Source organism: Tenrec ecaudatus, chromosome 3, assembly GCF_050624435.1.
Source record: "Tenrec ecaudatus isolate mTenEca1 chromosome 3, mTenEca1.hap1, whole genome shotgun sequence".
Classification (NCBI taxonomy): Eukaryota; Metazoa; Chordata; class Mammalia; order Afrosoricida; family Tenrecidae; genus Tenrec; species Tenrec ecaudatus.
This window is the reverse complement of record NC_134532.1, coordinates 118,905,188-118,924,094: the sequence shown is the minus strand read 5'-3', so window position 1 is coordinate 118,924,094 and position 18,907 is coordinate 118,905,188. Positions and strand designations below refer to the sequence as shown.

Genomic DNA, 18,907 nt, shown 5'->3' with positions numbered 1-18,907 from the left:
ACCAGAAGCCCACCGGGGACAGACACAGCGCCCTCCCACACGACGGCCGATGCTTTTCCCGGGGAAGGACTCCGGGGGTTTGAAGTGACTTGACAAATCACCACTGTACCCACCCCACCCCCACCCTCCAAAGCCCTGTTCTACTTGCTGACCCCGTAGGTTCATCAATCCTGAGTTTCATATACCGAAACCCAGTCAAAGATCACACAACTTCAGGAGGGTAACCTCCGCCGATGCCCTAACACCGTTGAGATCCACCCTAAAACAAAGGAGCAAACATACAGAAAATGGGGAGACCAGGGCTATTGAACTATGGAATGATATGAGATGTGTATGAACTCCCAGTTAATAATATAAACAGTTCCTCAGTGTCTCATTCATTCTATATGTCCTTTCAGGGTACGGCTTCCCGGCCTATGGATTCCCTCCGTACAGTGGAATCACCTTCCATTCTGGAACCACCAAATCTAACGCCGGGATGAAGCACGGTAACTCAGTATTTGGGGTTGGGTTTTAATTCTGAATAAGGGTTTTTTGATAAGAAAAGATTGTTGTTATCCGTTGGGCCACCCTCTCTTTTACATCAGGAATCCATTCTCTCATTCACTTTGTCCCCCATTGGGTGACGGAAACTAGTTGCTGATGAGTTGGTTCTGACTCATGGAAAATGTTTCAGCTTCGTTTTTTGGTTTGTTTTATGTGTTTTAATCAGTACTTGTCACAACAACATTATCATTTTGAAATTATTGAATAATGCTGATAAAATAAGATATATTTCCAAAATATCATTATCTTCTAGGGGAGGGTATGAACTCCATTTTAGATGCTTTGCTCATATTTATATATTTATTTCTGAATGCCTGCTGGTAGGTTTATACAAGCATTAATAAGCGGCATAGAGAGAGTTGACTGTGCAAGAATAAAAAATTTTTTAAAGCACCAAAGCTTTCTGTTCCTCCTTTTTCTCATATGCTTTTGAAGTCTTTTTGAGTTTTATGGGGTTGGTCTTTTCCCCATTAAATGCGCCCTGGAGTAGCAACTGTTGCCATCTTTCTTCATTGTGTATGTTACATGCCCACTGATGAAATAATACAATAAAAGATTACTGTTTATGGAATGCCTGCTTTATGCCAAGTATTTGGATGTCCTTTCACTGTAATCTTCATGATTGCTTTCAGAGTAGAATATATATAGATATTTGTAGACAGAAGACATTGAGATTCTGGGGGCGGGGTAGAGGGTATTCATTCCTAGATGAAGGCACATGCTTGTCAGTGCACTAGACGTGCCCGTCGAGCTGAATTGCACGCGAAGGCTGGTGAGGCAGCATGGTCAGACCCAGAAGAGCACCATCTGAAACGGTGCTCGGGAGATTTCACACACTAAAAATGTGGCATGGGACTGTGTCTTCTCCATTTGATCTATTCATTGGCATTAGGAAAAAACAAAACTAAACTGCCATGCCTTCACTGACGATGAATTTTTCACTTTCACTGTAACTACAAAACAGGTTTCTTGTACCACGGCCATGTCCAAGAAAAAGAATTTAAAATCTTCTTTCTTTTCTCTTTGCAATGAACTTACAGTACTTTCTCCTTATACTCAGATCTGCCTCTTCACCGAGGTCCTGACTTACAGCTCACTTAGTGGACCTGACAGGAAAAAGGCTAATGTTTTTGCATTTGTCTTAGGACCCATAGGCACCCCCTCTAAAAACGGCCATGAACGTTGTGATGAAAAAGATGTTGAAAATCTTTCTGGGAAAGTCTTTGAAACCACAGAGCAAGATAAGGAGTCCAGCAAAGGGCCTGATGGGGTGACACTGACGTACACAGTCGGAGTAAAGGACGAGAAGTGTAGGTTTCAGGGTAAGTGATCACACAGTGATTACACCCAATTGGCTGGGGGTGGGAAGGGGAGCCCGTTGTAGATATAGAGAGAGATTCCTAGAAGACAAGGTATTTTTCTGCTTAATCGAAAGATGACACATCAATGCCTAGTACAGTGTGCCCCCAAAAGCCTAGTGTTTTTTATTTGTCCTTTAAAAAGCATGTGTCTGGTCATTGTAGTCACATTGGGATTTCCATTTTCCCAGATGAATCTTGGAACATAAAGTACAGAAATTTACACACAGGCTGGGCAGTCACGAACACACCATTGTTGGCTACAATGAGAATCATCTGTTTCTGGTCCTCTTGGTAGAGAACAGTTTTCCCAACCTCAGTAGTCACCCTCCCCTGCAGTCTAACTTAATGGTCCTAGCCGATTGCACCTTAGCCACACACACACACACACACACACACACACACACACACACACACCTTTTTTGGGGGGGGTTCCCTGTCAGTCACTCTCTTTATTAGGGTTCAGATGGGCCGTGTCCTTTTGTGTGCACTGTGATCCAGTTCTATCAGATCGTGCATCATGAATCCAGCGCTTTCTGGATTGTCCTCAGCTCAGCTCACTGCCATTGAGCCAAGTCCAATTCCTACGGACCCTACCGTTATTGGATGCTATTGCATCTGTTCAGACTCTTAGCAACCTTCTGCCCAATACAACGGAACCCTGCCTGGGCCTGGGCCATCCTCACAATGGTTCTTATGTTTGAAGTCTGTCTTGCAGCCATTGTGTCAATCCATCTTGTCAAGGGCCTTCCTCTGTCATTGCCTCTCTTCTTTACCATGCATGATGTCCTTCCCCAGTGGCCCGGTGGGACAGAGTAGAAGTGCCCATTGGACTTCTGAGACCGTAAAGCTTCACAGGAACAGAAAGCCTCATCTTTCTTCCTCAAAATGGCTGCTGGTTTAACATATTCACGCCATTAAATTATATGCTATATAAATTATATGTCAATCAAATTGCTTTTTAAAAAAACAGGTCATGCACCAAATTTGCTACATAGCCCCTGCTTTGCTAACTGCTGTTCTTAAGGAAACAGATTTTATGAAAACGCTGGTGACTCGGGGGAAGTGGAACTGATTGTCTAGGGCTCCTTAGGTACTTGAAGGCTTATTTCCCCAAGAGAATGGTTATCTAAAATTACAGCAAAACTCAGTCCACTATTTGGGAGCTAGTCATTTTCCTTTAAGGTGGCAGATATTTCTGAACTTTTCCTCCTTAACAAGCCATGGACAGAAACCTTCAAATCAGTCCGTAACTATAGTTGTGAGTAAGTCCATATCAGCCTGGTCTAGTGAACACAACCTGAATCCCCGAAAGGAGCATTTTCAACTGAAAGGATGTGTTCAGGTGTCAGCACGGGGACCCTGATGGTCATTGACTTGAGGCTGTCGTAACTGCAGAGCAAGTATGGGAAACTCAACGTTGATCCCGCTCGTTGCCTTGCAGACAATCTCTTTCTGGAGAAAGCTATGCAACTTGCCAAGCGGCACGCCAATGCCCTTTTTGACTACGCGGTAACAGGAGACGTGAAGATGCTGCTGGCTGTTCAGCGCCATCTTACTGCCGTGCAGGACGAGAATGGGGACAGGTGAGTCAGGACTTCGGTGTGACAAGGGCTGGTTTGAGTTAAGCAAGAGAGAACCGCGTCGCCCACATCGCATTGGCTGTGATTGAAAGAACTCTGGTGGGTGACTGGTCTTGTAATGGGAATCATCTGCTTCTCAGCATTTTTGCCATCACCTTTCAGACTCTTGAATGGTTGAAGGGTCCTAATTAAATCCCAGAAGGGCTGTTTGGCTTTGTCCCTGACTCATAGCAACCACGTGTGTAAGAGAACAAAAGGAGGCCTGGTCCCGTGCCACCTTCCTGACCATTGGTCTGTTGGATCCCTGGTGCTGCAGTGGTGTACCTTCTGGCCCCGCAGGCTGTTTCAGACAGCATCCTCTTCTGATTCATAAGGTTTTCATTTGTTAATTTTAATAGATTACCAGACCTTTCTTCCTCATCTAAGTCTGGAAACTCCACTAACGCCTATCTACCATGGGTGACCCTGCTGATGCTGGAAATGCTGGGGGCATCACTTTTAGGGTCAAAGTAATATGCAAGTCACCACAGTAGCCCCCCCCCCCAAATGACAAATATGAGTTTGTAATATAGTGTACCATTAAAAAAGAGAGAGAAAAAACAAGAAGTAATTGTGTTTATTTCCCAACTACTGGTTCCTTATTCATGGCTTCTAGTAACCGTTACTGGTCTATAACTGGAACAAACTGGTGACAGCTCCAGCCCATGTTATGTGGGAATCCACAGTTCCAAACACCGTGCCTTCCATTCCTGCTATTAGCTGAGAGCAGATTTGAAAAGCCACCTGACTTCTTTCTAAAATGCTCCTTGTAGTCCTTTCATTGAAATGTCTAAAAGGATCTCAAATGTCTTTCAACAACAAGAGGCAGCAGCCTTCAGATTCAAGTGAGACTTCTTATCCAAAACCTGCTGAAAATAGTGGCAACACTGAGAAATTCTTTTCTGTGGAAGAGCACCGCAGTGCTGGTTTTTAAACCTCAGCTGAAAACCTGAACCAAATGCTTTAGGAAAGTGCGAACCTCAAGCTTTCAAGCAAGACCTTTGTTCTCACTCCTTGCAACGTAACCAAGGATATGGTATAACTACTAGCCTTGTGGGACAGTTCCAGAGGAACTGGTGTGTGCAGCTTCTTTGGGTGATGCCATGGATAGCAGAAGGTTTCTCAACCCCCCCCCCACTCCACTCCCAGGGCGAAAAATCCAGTTCGTTTTCAACAGCATGTGCCTACAAGAGAAAGCAGTTCACCAAGACAGGAATAAGTGACATGCTGAAGGGCCTACTGCAGGAGGAGTCTAAGCAGACAAGCACGTACAGAGCAGAAAGTAGCTGCTGTGTTTGAAGGGAGGATTGGAGAAAGGAAAAGGGGACACGTGCTCTCTGAGGTGAAAGTGGTCACAAGTGTTCAGACCCTGGGTTTAGGCGAGAAGCCAAGGAAGGCTCTTTCCTTTCACAACCAGAAGGAATTCCTAGAGCCCCTGTCAGGACTCCGCACAGGCTCTCGCCAGAGCATTGTGGGCTGGGCAGCGCTGGAGGCAGGAGGCGGAGTGAGATCGAGGAGGAGACTGGCAAGTCACAGGAAGAGTGTGGACAGGGGCAGCTTTTGGCCATCACAGCTCAGCTCTCGTTATCACTGAATTTTTCATCCTGTGACTATTAGTCATCACAGAAAACATCATTTTAAAAAATAAAACTTACGTTAAAATTTTTGTTATTGGGGAAATTCCCCTTGAGGGTGTGAAGATTCGCAGCGGGGGGGGGGGGGCAGGAGGAGGGGGGGTCCAGCTTCTGCTATGAAAGGCTGAGGTGCCCGTGAACATTTCAAGGCATTTTGGGGAGGACCACAGTTTTCCTGGTAGCTGAGCAGTATGTCTGTGTTGGTTTAGGCACATGGTCCACCTCAATGTTGAGCATTGCATTTCGACAGACAGTCGTGAAATCTTGTCATCATTCTGAATATCTCTCAATAAAGAATTAGTAATAGGCTTACACACACACACACACACAGAGGCAAACGCATGTCCTCCTGTGCCTATGCTAATTCCAAATAAAATAGGAGGGGGCTTCAAAAAGCTTGTGAGAAATAAACCCATGATCTTTAATTCCATTTTGTACCAACTTTTTAAGCCCCCTCATATACGTGTGTACATGTTTTGCACAACACTCTCAACTTTTATATCTAGACTTTATAGTTCATTGCGATAGAATGAATTATAAGAACACGGAACTCCCAGACCATATTCATGATTAAGGGCTTTATTAAAGAAGTTAGCATGCAAATGAGAAATGCTAAGGATACAGTTATTAAGTCGGGGTATGTTTACAAAGTTCTTTCAGGACTGCTGATAAATACCCAAAGGGCATGCACACAAGCACAGCCCCAAAGCACTTAGCTCCAGCTCCATGGGTCAGAAAGCCCAGCTCCCCCAACTAAGTGCCTATAGGCACCCCACTCGGTGAGCAAGCTCTGCCCCAAAGCTCTCCGCGCGACTTGCTCTGTGAGCAGGGAGTCCCCTTCTCTGTCTCATGCTCTGGATCGTGGTTCTACTGATGCTGGTGGTGCTGCTCTGGTGTCAGAGCCGTCCTCTGGATCAAGGCGCATCACTGGAAGGACTCCACTCCTGGTTCCCGCTGGTAGGGGGATCCCACTCCTGCTTCTCAGAGGGCTCGGGTCCTGTTGACAGTTACTTACAGATTAATCCTGCCAGCGTTTTCCTTCCCTCCTGCACCATTTTCCCCAAACTCATGTAGGGAAAAATATATATATATTTATGTCATTCAGTGAGAGTATCAAAGACTTTGGCCAGAAGAGCCACAATGAATAATTCACTGTTTCTGCACTTGCTATGACGAGGAAAGAAACCTGAAAATAAAGCAGCATTCGTTTCTTTCACCACCAGCGGCCTGTGGAACGGAGGTAACTGCTCACGTGGCTTTCCAAGGTTACATAGATCTTTGCAGGAGTAGAAAGCCTGATCTCTCAGCTGGGAGCATCGGGTGGCATCAAACTGCTGACTTCGTGGAGAGCAACTCAATGTGTAACCCCCTGGCCCCACCAGGCCTGCTATGAGTCATAATCAGCAGGGAGTTTGGTTTTAGAGCTTTTGAGATCTTTAGATTAGAAAATTTCCAGCCTGTGCCAAAAACCCCAGATGTGCCGCAGCTGCTGCTGTAGGATACTTTGAATGTGCTACGCATCTCAAAGTCGTACGTAACCTGCAGTCACCATCCTCTTCAATGCTCGTGTGTAGCGAGGTTGAGCAGTGCAGGTATATAACTTATGCCGGATAGCCTGAGAGATGAGAAGGTGACTTTGTAGTAATACAGACCTGGGCTGGACTTCCAGCTTCACCGTCTACTAGCTACGTGGGCTTAGTTATGCCACACTTACAAGCCACATTTTCATCATCAGGCAAAGAAAAGACAATAAGTTACCTCCATCCTAAGATTCTGTTCTGCGTAATATTTGGTAAATAGAAGCTCTAAACAAAAGAGGCCACTTTTTTACTATTGTTATTGTTGGCTTGCATCCAGTTAATTTTAGAATTAAGTATTTTTAACAATTAAAAAATGTATGCTCCTAGGAATGGTATGTTTGGCTTCTTTTTGTTTTTGGAAACGTCCCTAGTGTGATCCTACTAGGTTCAGACTGCCCCTCTCACTTTAATGCTTAAAATGCGTGCTAAGACCATATGAACAGCTCAGGCATTCAATTCTGCTCCAGAGGTCACTAGGAGCCAAGGAAGGAGGCAACGCACTCTACCAGGAAAGTCTTCCCGGGAAAGGTGGTTGGAACTGGAATGTGAAGGAACGAGTAGGCATCACTCAGGCAGAGAAGAAGAGCAAAATATTCCAAGCAGAAGGACTGTTTGCATAAGAGACACACAGTTAGACAATCTTCAGAAGTTCCTCCCAAAGGTTTTTTACCCAAAGTTACAAGCCTACCATCCTTCTCTCTTTCTCTCCCTCTAGAAATATCTGACACCACTGCTGTCACCATGCTTGTAATTTAGGAGAGTGTCAGAGCTCGGTGAGGAAGCTAAACTCTTCTGAATAATTCCTAGTAGCAGGTGAAGAGAAAATCAAAGAAAAGCTAGAAGAGAAACTCATACTGCATGAGGCTGGAAGTTGAACTTGGGTCTCCTTGACCTTGAAACCTGGGCACCTTTTTACCGCAAGGAACCAGAAGCCATGCTTCTGAAGTCCAGACTGACATTGTCCCTGAGCGTGCAGGCCTAGAGCATGCCCGCCTTCAAGTGTAGCTTTGTACGGACTCCAGTCTTTCGGAGCCAAGGTTTCTCCCTCACCCGTTCCTTCCTCACGAGTCGGCTGCTCCGTGGCTCCTACCCACAGCACCGGAAACTGAGTGGGAGGACCCGCGTCAGCCCGAGACTAATCACACTGCGAGAGGTTTATCATGAATACTGCAGCTCGCTGATGCTTGTCACTCTCATCTGCATTCTAGCGTCTTGCACTTGGCAATCATCCACCTTCACGCCCAGCTTGTGAGGGACCTGCTAGAAGTCACGGCAGGTTTGGTTTCTGATGACGTCATCGACATGAGAAACGACCTTTACCAGGTAAGGAGAACATTGAAGGAACATCTGCGATTAGGATTTTGGGTCGTCGTCGTCGTCCTCAAGAAAGGATTTTTTTGTTTTCTCAGAGAGAACTTTCTATGTTTCAAGTTCTCAAGGAGAACATTGAAGAAATGTTTCTGTGTGTGAACGTGTAGTTTTTTTGTTTGGGTTTCGCTTTGTGTATGTGTTATTTTCATGGCGACAGTAGCAAAAACTTTAAACATACAAACTTTAAGTGTTTTTCTGGTAATATCCTAAGAACTCATTAGTTGGGAATATGATTATTCTGACTGGGATCCTTTGATCCGTGGGTAGTTATTTAATAGCGATCATTACGCAGTGACATTTTGCATCCTGCCGGAATGTGGCAATCTTGTAAAATCAACCAAACAGTTCATCTTAATAAAGGCGGACACCAGAGCGAAAATGTCACATTTTCCAGGAAAGGAAATCAACTAGGAGAAAAAAATTATCCTTGGAAAACAAGTAAGGGACACAGATTTTGAGGGCTGCTGAAACACACTTAGACAATCTTCAGATTAAATGTCCATCAAATAAAGGCAACCCAGAAAGGTTTAAAAAAAAAAGAAAGTTTCTTTTTTTTTTAATTAATAAATCTTTTTATTGGGGCTCATACAGCTCTTATCACAATCTGTACATACATCAATTGAGCAAAGCACCCTTATACATTCATTGCACTCATCATTCTCATAATTCACCTTCCACTTGGGTTCCTGGAATCAGCTCGGTTTCCCTTTTTTTCCCCTCCCCCGCCCTCCCCACTCCCCCTCCCCCCCTGGTCCCTTGATAGTTTATAAATAATTATTATATCTTATCTTACACTCCCCGGCGTCTCCCCTCACCCACCTCCCCATTGCCCATCTCCCAGAGAGGAGGTTACACATAGATCTCCAAAATCGGTTCTCCCTTTTTACACCCCCTTCCATCCTGGTGTCGCCATTCCTACAGCTGGTGTTGAGGGGTTCGTCTGTCCTAGATTCCCTGTGTTTCCAGATCCCTACTGCACCGCTGTACATCCTCTGGTATAACCAAGTCCGCAAGGTAGAATTGGGGTCATGATAATTGGGAGGGGAGGAAGCGTTCAGGAACTAGAGGAAGGTTTTGAGTTTCATTGTTGCTACACTGAACCCTGAGTGACTCATCTCCTCCCCACTACCCCTCTGGAAGGGATGTCTAGCTGTCTGTAGATGGGCATTGGGTCCCCATCACGCACTCCCCCCTCATTCACGGTGATGTGATCCTCACCACCACCCCGCCTTTGTTGTTTGAGACCTGGTCTCCTCTGCCCTTCACGATCACCCATGTTGGTGTGCTGCTTCCGTGTGGGCTTTGTTGCTTCTGGGCTAGATGGCCACTTGTTTGCTTTCAAGCCTTTAAGTCCCCAGACGCTATATCTCTAAGTAGTCGGGCACCATCAGCCTTCTTCACCACACTTGCTTATGCACACTTTCGTCTTCAGCGATTATGTGAGGAAGGTGATCACACAATGATTGTTTTTGTTCCTTGGTGTCTGCTACATGGTCAATTCAACACCTTGTATTCGCTTAGGCCATGTGCTTCTTAACTGTGGGCTTTGTTGCTTCTGAGCTAGATAACCGCTTATTTGCCTAGAAAGAAAGTTTCTTGAGGAAGAAAAACCATCTTGCAGAAACAAAGCTCACTGGGAGGTGAACTGAGAACACCAACACTTGCTACCAAATTGGTTATAAATAGACGTTAAGTGGACTAGAGGACAAACTTAAATTTTCAGCCAAACCGTTGCCAGGCGATCATCACACTCGTGCTGAACCCACGCCTTAGAGCAGTCCGCCGTTGGGGGGGCAGCAGGAGGGGAGGCAGGAACAGGAGAAGACTGGGTCGGTCTAGGTGCTGCATTGAGGCTGTGGTGATGAATGAAATGAAGCAAGCTGTGGGAATTGTTGAGGGTGTAAACCTTTACCCAATTAAAAAACTTTTTTTAAAATTAATTTTAGAATGAGCGAGCAAGCAAGAACTCCTCAGACAGTACATGGAGAACATTCAGCCATAGACTTGGGCTTGCCTAAATGGGCACAGACAGGTTTCCGGTATAGTAAAAAAGAGGATGAAAACTTGGGGCCAGAACCAGAGCCTTAATACTAGGTGTGTGGAGCTGAATCTGTGGCCAGCCCCTCGGGGTAAGGAGCGCAGAAGCGTGAGGTGAAATGGATTTCTGCGCCTGGGAGGGTCTCCCACACCCCCTCCCCTGGTTGCTTTCTCCGCCTCGCTGTGTTTCGGCCCCCCTTACCATCTTACCTAGAGAGTTATCTGCTCTGTTCCCTTCTCAACTTTCCACCCTTCTTCCCGGCACTCGGCCCAATGGCCCAACGTGTCTCCCAAGCCTCCTCCGCTGAGATGGTGTATGCTCAAACACCTGGGGTGAGCACTCCCAGTCTCCACAACGCTGGCCAACCAATTAACTTAGTGAAAGAACCTATTGGCCCATCTCAATTTTTAAGGCGATTATTTGAGTCTTTTTTGTTTGTTTTCTGAAAGTAAACATTTGGAAATGTTGACACATAGTTTTCAGTAGATTTTTAATAATGTGAATAGGTGTTTCCTAATAGGAGAAAATAGTAGTTGTTCATTTAACTTAATGCATTAGACCTATCTGGCTATGATGCTTAAGGGAAAATGAAGTTGGCGATTCTTAATAGACTGACAACATTAAAAGACTAGGATACAGCCTGATTTTATATTTGCATTTAAGGAATGTCTTCAAACGTTCACACTCTTTTGGGAAGTTGTTAGTCTTTGAAAAGTCATTTGGCCCCTTAAGTTTGAGTCCCTCAGACCTTTGGGGAGATAGTTCTTTGTACCCAGCACAGGTCTACAAATGAACTCAGAAATGGGAAGCGGTAGCTTCTGGATGTTCCATTCAAAGACTGCTTCACTTCATTTCCTGGAGGTTAGAGTCAAGGGGTTACTTGTTGGTCTGTTTATAGAGAGTTCCTGCACAGGACGCAGCACAGTCGGCTTAGTCATTGTAATTGATTATGTGCTAACTCCTTACTTGCTATATCATCTGATTCATCTATTGAGACTCTCCAGCGCAGAGGAACAAAGGCCTGAAACCACCCCCAGGGACATTTTGGCCACTTCTCAGTTTGTGGCTGCCAGGAGACTACCAGCCCATTTCTCTCCCACCTCGTTAACCACTCTAGTTACTGGGCGAGGGCCTGGGGTCTTCTAGTGCTCAGACACACTCAGTGGCAGTATTGACTTCAGAATCGCCAACAGATAAGTGGTTAACTCTATTTTAATCTCTTGGAAAGGTTCTCTGGTAACTATTCTAGTTGTTTAGCTCTCTATACAAATAGAAATTTGCATAGCTCTCTAAGCCAGGCGTCCTCAAACTATGGCCTGTGGGCCACAGGCAGCCCGCCGAGGGCATTTGTCCGGCCCGCCGAGGGCATTTGTCCGGCCGGCCGAGGACATTTGTCCGGCCCGCTGAGGACATTTGTCCGGCCCGCCGGGTGTTTTTGCCCCATTTGTCTATTTACTTCAAAATAAGATATGTGCAGAGTACATAGGAATTTGTTCATAGTTTTTTTTTTTAACTATAGTCTGGTCCTCCAACGGGTCTGAGGGACCCTGTTTAAAAAGTTTGAGGACCCCTGCAAGCAATAGGCAATGATTCGACAAGTATCTTAAGCATTCTCCCAAAATATCTTTCACTAATCTTACTACATTTCTGTTACCATCTGTCATAATCAATTCTGCCCTCAGCACTCTAGATGCACACACACAATTGTGTGCACAAACCCAAGTATACAGAGGTAAGATTTTTCTGCACCTATTTTAAAATTCTATTCTCTTTAACTTTTGTTTTCTTCTCCTACCCCACCCCCAACCTCCAACATAGATTAATCCAATGAATTTGACATGTATTTTATATTTGCATCTATTCCTCTCAAGCTAGGTAGACTTGTTGTTTTTCTTTGTTTTGTTTAGTGAATTACTTTTCTTTGTTTTTAATTATTATGAATTAATGCTCAGACTTTTAACATTGGTGCAGAAAAATCAAAGTTCCATTCCTTGGTAATGTACAAGTTCCTTGGCTGTGCCCCAGTAAGTGAAGATTGTGTGTATGTGTTTGTTTGTTTTTTTCCAAGTACTGGCTACATATATATGACCACTTTAAATTATAGAGATATTATAGTGTACTTTCAACAGTATCAATATTATACATACTGCTACTACTCTGAATTAAACTTTAACTTTTTTTTCTTACTGGGTCCCTATGATCTAGAATCAACTCAATGGCAGAGAGTGTATTTTTTTGTGTAATTATAGGTTATAAACCTACTGCCATCAAGGTAATTCCAACTCATAGCAACTTTATACACGGTTTCCAAGATCATAACCCTCTACAGAATCAGACAGGCACATTTTTCTCCCTCAGAGTGACTGCTGGGTTTGAACTGCTGACCTTGAAGGTAGCAACCCAGTGCCTCCTTTAGGTTCATAGAAAATTACCCCCCAAAAAATGTACAGAAAAGTTTCATGTGCCCTTCACCCTGCCTCCCCAATGGTCACTGCTCTATCATACATGCACTACTGTCTACCTTTATTTTAGGTAACTTATTCATTGCAGTGTCCACCCTGTCAATACTCGTGATTAAAGTGTTTATTGTGGAAGTGAACAGGTTAAAGTTCAGGTGAGACATGCTCAGGATGGAGTTGTTCAGTCAGTGTGTGTTGCAAAGGTCTTGCAGGACGGCTAATAAATGCCCAAAGGACATGCCACTTCTCTCTAAGCCTTACCCCAAAAGTCAGCAAGCCCGCCTCCTCCAATTAAGTGCCCAGGGCACTCACTCCACAAATCTCTCTCCTGTCCCAAAGCACTCGCCTTCCCTTGCTCTGTGAACTGGAAAGGGTACCACTCCATCGCGTGCTGTAGCTCGTGGTTCTGCTGCTGCTCCTGTGAGGTCAACGCTGTCTTCTGCATCAGGGGGACTTACAGGGATCTCAGTGCACTCTGCTCCTGTCTCTTGTTGTTGGGAAAACCCCCTCTTTAGCTTCTGAGAGGGCTCACTTTATGTGCAGCAGGATGGCAATCACAGTGAATCCTCTCAGCATCTCCCCGCATTTTCTCTTAACCAGACAGAGTATGGCTTGAAGAACTATGTTAAATAATTTGCAGTTACCTGTAGTAGCAACTTGCGTGACTGTAGCATAGTATCAAAACCAGGAAATTGACACTGGTGAGCCCTTCTGGGTACAATGTTAGATCTTACATTTCACTATTTTTGAGTGCACACGTGTGTGTGTATTCCATGTGTATGTGTTAATGCGTGAGTTCCACGTGCATGTATTTTTAAGCACACAGATGTCCCAGTGATAAAGGTCACTGTTTCTCCACTGTTTCTAGGACCTATCCGTGTGGTTGGATATGCAGTTCATTGTTTATACTTGGACTGCTGGAGAGAATCCCAGAGTGCATTCCCATGCAACCAGTTCCACACTAGTCGACATTTAAGCTGCTTCTAACTTTGTACCTCCACAAGTAACACCACAGTGGTATCCTCCCAGCTCCCTTTGAGGGTCTGTGTCAGCATCTCACGCAGATATCCCAGGTGGGCTTGCTGGGACATTGCATATTTGGGGTATCAGTTTGGTTCTCCATAATCACAGAACAAGCCGTCTAGATTTACATCGCAATGGTTACTGTAAGGAGTTGGGTCATAGTATTGTGTGTGGGTGGGATGGGGTGGCCTAGCAAGTCCTGAATCCACGTGGCTGGCCCATCAGTCAGGAATTCAGGCAGGTGCTGTTTACATTCTTGAATCTAAAATCTGGAGGGCAGGATGGAAACTCAACAGGAATGGTTTGTCCTTACGCTTTTGAGATGGAGTTTCTCTGGAAAACTGCAGTGTTTTCTATTTAGGTTTTCACCTGATTGGAAGAGGCCCACCCGTGTTTGTGATGCTAATATGTTTACATAATACCTTCCCAAGGGCCCCTAGATTTGTCTTTGATTAATTACCTGGGTACACAAGCATGGTCAGGTTGACACATAACACTACCACGTGGCTTTCCAGAATGATCAGGGAAGCCCACCTGTCCACGCCATCGCACAATCCCTGAATTCCCTCATGTAACTCTCTCTAGGTTCAAAACTCTAGAAACATGAAATATATGGTTTTGTGAGAGAACAACAGTAAAATTAAAAAAGACTTCTCATCATGGGAAGAGGGTCTGTATGATATGAATAGATATGAAGAGGCTTCAATACGTTCATAGAAAAAATGGAATGGAAAGATCATGGAATTTTTCCACAAATATTTTGAGTCCCCTCCTGTGCACAGGTGGTTGTGTGTGTGTGTGCGTGTGTGTGTGTGTGTGTGTGTTCATCCTGCCAGTTCTCCCTGCCGCAGCCAAGTGTTAGTAGCTCTCCTGTACTGACTGCTGTTGCCAAAGTTTAGGCAAAATTCCCCGGCAGCTGGAGTTCACAGCCTCTTGTAAAACATATTCAATGGGGTGACAACATTGCTGCTCCCAGTGGCCTCCTTCTTGAAAAGATAGTTTCCTGATTGTGTTTGTCTGGCTTATTTTCGGAAATACTGTTTTCAGAGCACCTCATCTGGCTTCCCTGAGGTGGCCCGTTGTGTGTCAGAGTAGTCAAATGGACCAGTTAGTCACCTATGAAGCACCAACGATCACCTTTCTCTGCATCTGAGCCTTCTTAGTGTGAGTGTCGTGTTGCCCTGGTTATGGTGTTTAGAATCCTCAAATACTTTTTACAAAATAAGGGTAGGGAGACTGCTCTGCTGATCCTGTTTCATGAACCAGACAGTAGAACAGTAGTTTTTCCACTTGGCACCTTTATTTGTCCATGCGAATAGAGAATGACAGCCCTTTATTTCTATTGGGTAGTTCATTAAACTTCTGCAATAAGACCCATCTAGCTTGGTATGTTAACATATGGAAGTATCAGTTGAAGATAGGTGTCTACTACAAAATCAAGAAAACTAAGCTTACTAATAAACCCAAAAATAGACAACCAGGCCCATTGTCTTTGCGTCACTTCTGATGCATCGCGACCTCATAAAATAGAACTGCTCCGTGAAATGTTCTTGGCTGTAATTTTAGCAGGCTTTCTCCTGCTATGATACTAGATAGATTTGAACAAACCAACCTTTCAATAAACGAGGGCAAGTTGTTTGCACTATCTAGGGACCTAAATTCATTAGTATACCAACAATCAATTAATGAATATATATTGAGTTAATATAACAACAATCAGTGAGCTGTCATGAAAAATAAGAAAACTCTTTAGTGCTATAGATATGAAAGAGCAATCCTAGAAATCAAATAACTAAATGTGTATTACAAAGGACCTTCAAAGAGTTGATGGAAAAGAACATTTTCCTTTGATTCTATTTTTTCCGCCAACCTTTTCAAGCCTTGCTTATTGCTAGTAGTGATGTATGATATGAAGGAGTAAGTTAACTTTTAAGTAAGTAAGTTGATTTTCAAAGATCAGGAGCTCATCTGAGAGTGGGAATTGGTCCTGCCCTATGGGTCTACCAATTTCAGTAACAGCCACAAGACTCCATTCGGTTCTAAACCTTGACAGCTGACCAATATGTATCTTCTCTGTACCCTTTTCCCACCATTTGCAGACGCCCTTGCACTTAGCAGTGATCACCAAGCAAGAAGCTGTGGTGGAGGACTTGTTGAGGGCTGGGGCTGACCTGAGTCTTCTGGACCGCTTGGGTAACTCTGTTTTACACCTTGCTGCCAAAGAAGGGCATGACCAAATTCTCAATATCTTACTCCAGCACCAAAAGGCTGCGCTGCTGATCAACCACCCCAATGGGGAAGGTAAGGAACAAAGGTGGGATAGCTTTCACTACCAACTTTCTAAATAACTACTAGGTATTTGACACCCAAACAAGGCAATGCCGTCAAGTGGATTCCCACTCCTGGCGACCCTCTTATGGTAGGGTTTCCAAGCTGTCGATTGTTAGGGGAATAAACAGGATTATTTGTCACCCATGGTACTTGATAAACCATTCCAAAGTGATTTCATCTTGGACTCGTCTCTCTGGGCATTTCTTTTGCTCCCCATAGTAAACTTCTTAATTGGTGATTTGGAATAATTTCCCCTTTTTCTGTGCTCTGTGTTCTTGGTATTCTTCCATGAACATGTAAAAAAAGAATAAATGTTATTTTAAAAATAATGTTTATAATCCTTTAAAATAATACACAACAAATGAATAAACAAAGTCAGGCATATGCATGGGAGGGGTTTTCATGGAAAATTGGAATGGAAACGTAACAGAATTTTTCCAAACGTTTTTTTTTTTATCTCCCCCCGCCACCACCACCCCCACCCCCCCCCCCCCACTGCTCACTGGTCTCTGGTCTGTAAGCATATGAAACCTGGCTTCCTCAGTGACTGTTTATTTGCTGTCTGCATCTCCTGGGGATGCGATGGGAGTCTGGCGCATCACATTTAAGTTCATCAGAATAAACTTACCAAAGACCAAACCACTGCCATGCAGCGATAGGGACCCTGTGGAGGCTTCCTGAGACCATTCATCTTCTGAGAGCAGACAGGCTCATCTTCCTCCTGCTGAGCCGCTGGGCAATTCAAACTGCTGGACATGCAATTAGCAACCCAGCGTTACCAGCAGGAAGCCCCCTGTGACCCGACAGTGTCTGTAAAATAAAGCACATCTTGGGTAGATATCCTTTCAGCACTAGACGGGGGACCAACCGTTTCCTTCAGCTTTTTGCCATTTCCTTTGGCTTCACCAAGTACCATCTTGGGAGCAGCCTTTCCACCCCTGTGACTGACTGTATTCTTGGGCCGTAGGTCTGAACGCCATTCACCTAGCCATGATGAGCAACAGCATGCCCTGTCTGAGGCTCCTGGTGGCTGCGGGTGCAGATGTGGATGCTCAGGAACAGAAGTCTGGGCGCACGGCGCTGCACCTGGCTGTGGAGCATGACAACATCTCGTTGGCGGGCTGCCTGCTCCTGGAGGTGAGGGGCCTCACCTCATCTGTGCATTAAACACATTCCCAGGGCTGGTGGGGCGGGGAGCGGGGGAAGGTGAGTAGTGGAATGGGTGGTGCAAACAGTTCATGTGTGGATGCCAATGGGAAGGTGGGCGGTTCAAGTCTACCTAGAGGCGGGTCCCTCAGAAGAAGGCCTGGTGTCTTCCTGTCAAAACTCAGCCATTAATGACTTGAGTACAGCTCTGCACTCACATGTGGTCACCGTGAGTCACAGGCCCTCGGCCACACCTGGCTTCCTTTCCGAGACTGATGTCATCAAGGAGTTTCCTCGCCCCACTCAGCTCTATCGATTTAACATCGGTGGCAGGCTTCTGAATAGGAGCTTCAGGGGGCATCCCCCCAGCATCGCGGAATTGGGACTCCTGCCACAGCAGAGCCAGCCCCAACCCTACATGGAGCTGGGAGTAGCACCCCAAAGGCCAAGCGACAGAGAGCACAGGGGCAAAAGAGCCGGAGAACCTGCCACTAAGCTTTTTCTTTGTGGGTTGGACTTTAGGGTGATGCCCAGGTCGACAGTACCACCTTTGACGGAACTACACCCTTGCACATAGCGGCCGGCAGAGGGTCCACACGGCTGGCAGCTCTTCTCAAAGCAGCAGGTAAGGCGGCCCGGCCTCCTCAGTGGGAGGCGTCACCAGGAAGGCTAGCCCCATGTAGCGCAAGGAGTAGAGCTGTCATGCCCCTGCTTTAAGCTGCAGACCTGACGCCGAAAGGCATGGGTAAAACACGACAGGGCAGATCGCATTTGCGCTGCTATGTAGGCCTCCACGTGGTGATTGTCTTCCTTGTCAGCTTTGCTTCTATCAGCGTTTCGTTGCTGAGCTCAAATCCAGTGACAAGGCCGCTTCGTTAAGTTGGCTTGAATTCCTCAGCGAGGAGATCAGGGGCAGTACCCATCTCACACAGTCAGGAAAAAATGCCATGTCCGGGGCTGCTGGTGGCTGAAGTCACCAGAGGGAGGGGGAGGAGGGACTGCTTGTTATATGAAATAATTTAAAGACTTCCTCTTACAAGAAAGGTCTCTTGGGAGTTGATGTTACAAGAAGCAGGTTTGTCATGCATTGCGTTCAATTAATTATGCTCAAGGGGCCAGAATAAAAGTGGTTGGTGTACATTGACCTAGCGCTCAGCTGCTAACCAAAAAGGCCGGCAGTTCAAATCCACCGGCCACTTGGAGGGAGAAAGATGTGCCACTATGCTTTCGTAGAGATTGGGAAAACCTATGGGGCAGTTCTACTCTGCCCGCAAGAGTCGGTAGAAATCAGAATCAATCGACTGGGCAAAGAGTTTGCTTTGTTTTTGTATCGCCTCTATTGTAAACTAAGCACGACAGCCAGTACGTTACATGCACCGTCTCATTGAATTCCCACACTCTTGGAGATAAAGGTTGCCGTCATCATCCTCACCTTGGCCCAGAGTCAGAGGAATGGGTGTAAGAGCGGTGAATCAGGACCGGCCAATCTGAAATTCCAGACGCTGTTCTCTCTACCTTGTTTCTCTTTGCTATGAAGCCTGCCAGTGTGCAGATGCTATTCCACCAAACCCTCCTGCAAACCGTGTGATGTGCACAGGGCTTGTACTGCTCGGCCTTGGATCGCCAGTGCCTTGCGTGTTGAGAGCAGTAACAGCAACAATTGCCTAATGGAATTAGTATCTCAAGCCTGCTCTGATATTTGATTTAAATGTTGTTTCTTATTTAATGGTTTCAAAGAGAAATGCTTCATCAATTCAAGAAAATAGAGGGAGTTAAAATACCACCTTGAAAAAAGTCAA

The 18,907-nt window shown here is 45.3% G+C and overlaps 1 protein-coding gene across 4 annotated transcripts in view; it reads left to right on the top strand.

The window, feature by feature from the left end:
• The window catches only part of NFKB1 (nuclear factor kappa B subunit 1), a 143,677-nt gene that overhangs the window by 113,142 nt on the left and 11,628 nt on the right, over positions 1–18,907 (top strand). For all 4 annotated transcript variants that reach the window (XM_075543983.1, XM_075543986.1, XM_075543984.1 and 1 more), the window contains 7 exons: positions 399–488; positions 1,692–1,868; positions 3,349–3,490; positions 7,949–8,063; positions 15,731–15,932; positions 16,930–17,099; positions 17,631–17,733. In XM_075543983.1, the coding sequence (XP_075400098.1) occupies positions 399–488; positions 1,692–1,868; positions 3,349–3,490; positions 7,949–8,063; positions 15,731–15,932; positions 16,930–17,099; positions 17,631–17,733 (999 nt within the window). The remainder of the gene's footprint in view (positions 1–398; positions 489–1,691; positions 1,869–3,348; positions 3,491–7,948; positions 8,064–15,730; positions 15,933–16,929; positions 17,100–17,630; positions 17,734–18,907) is intronic.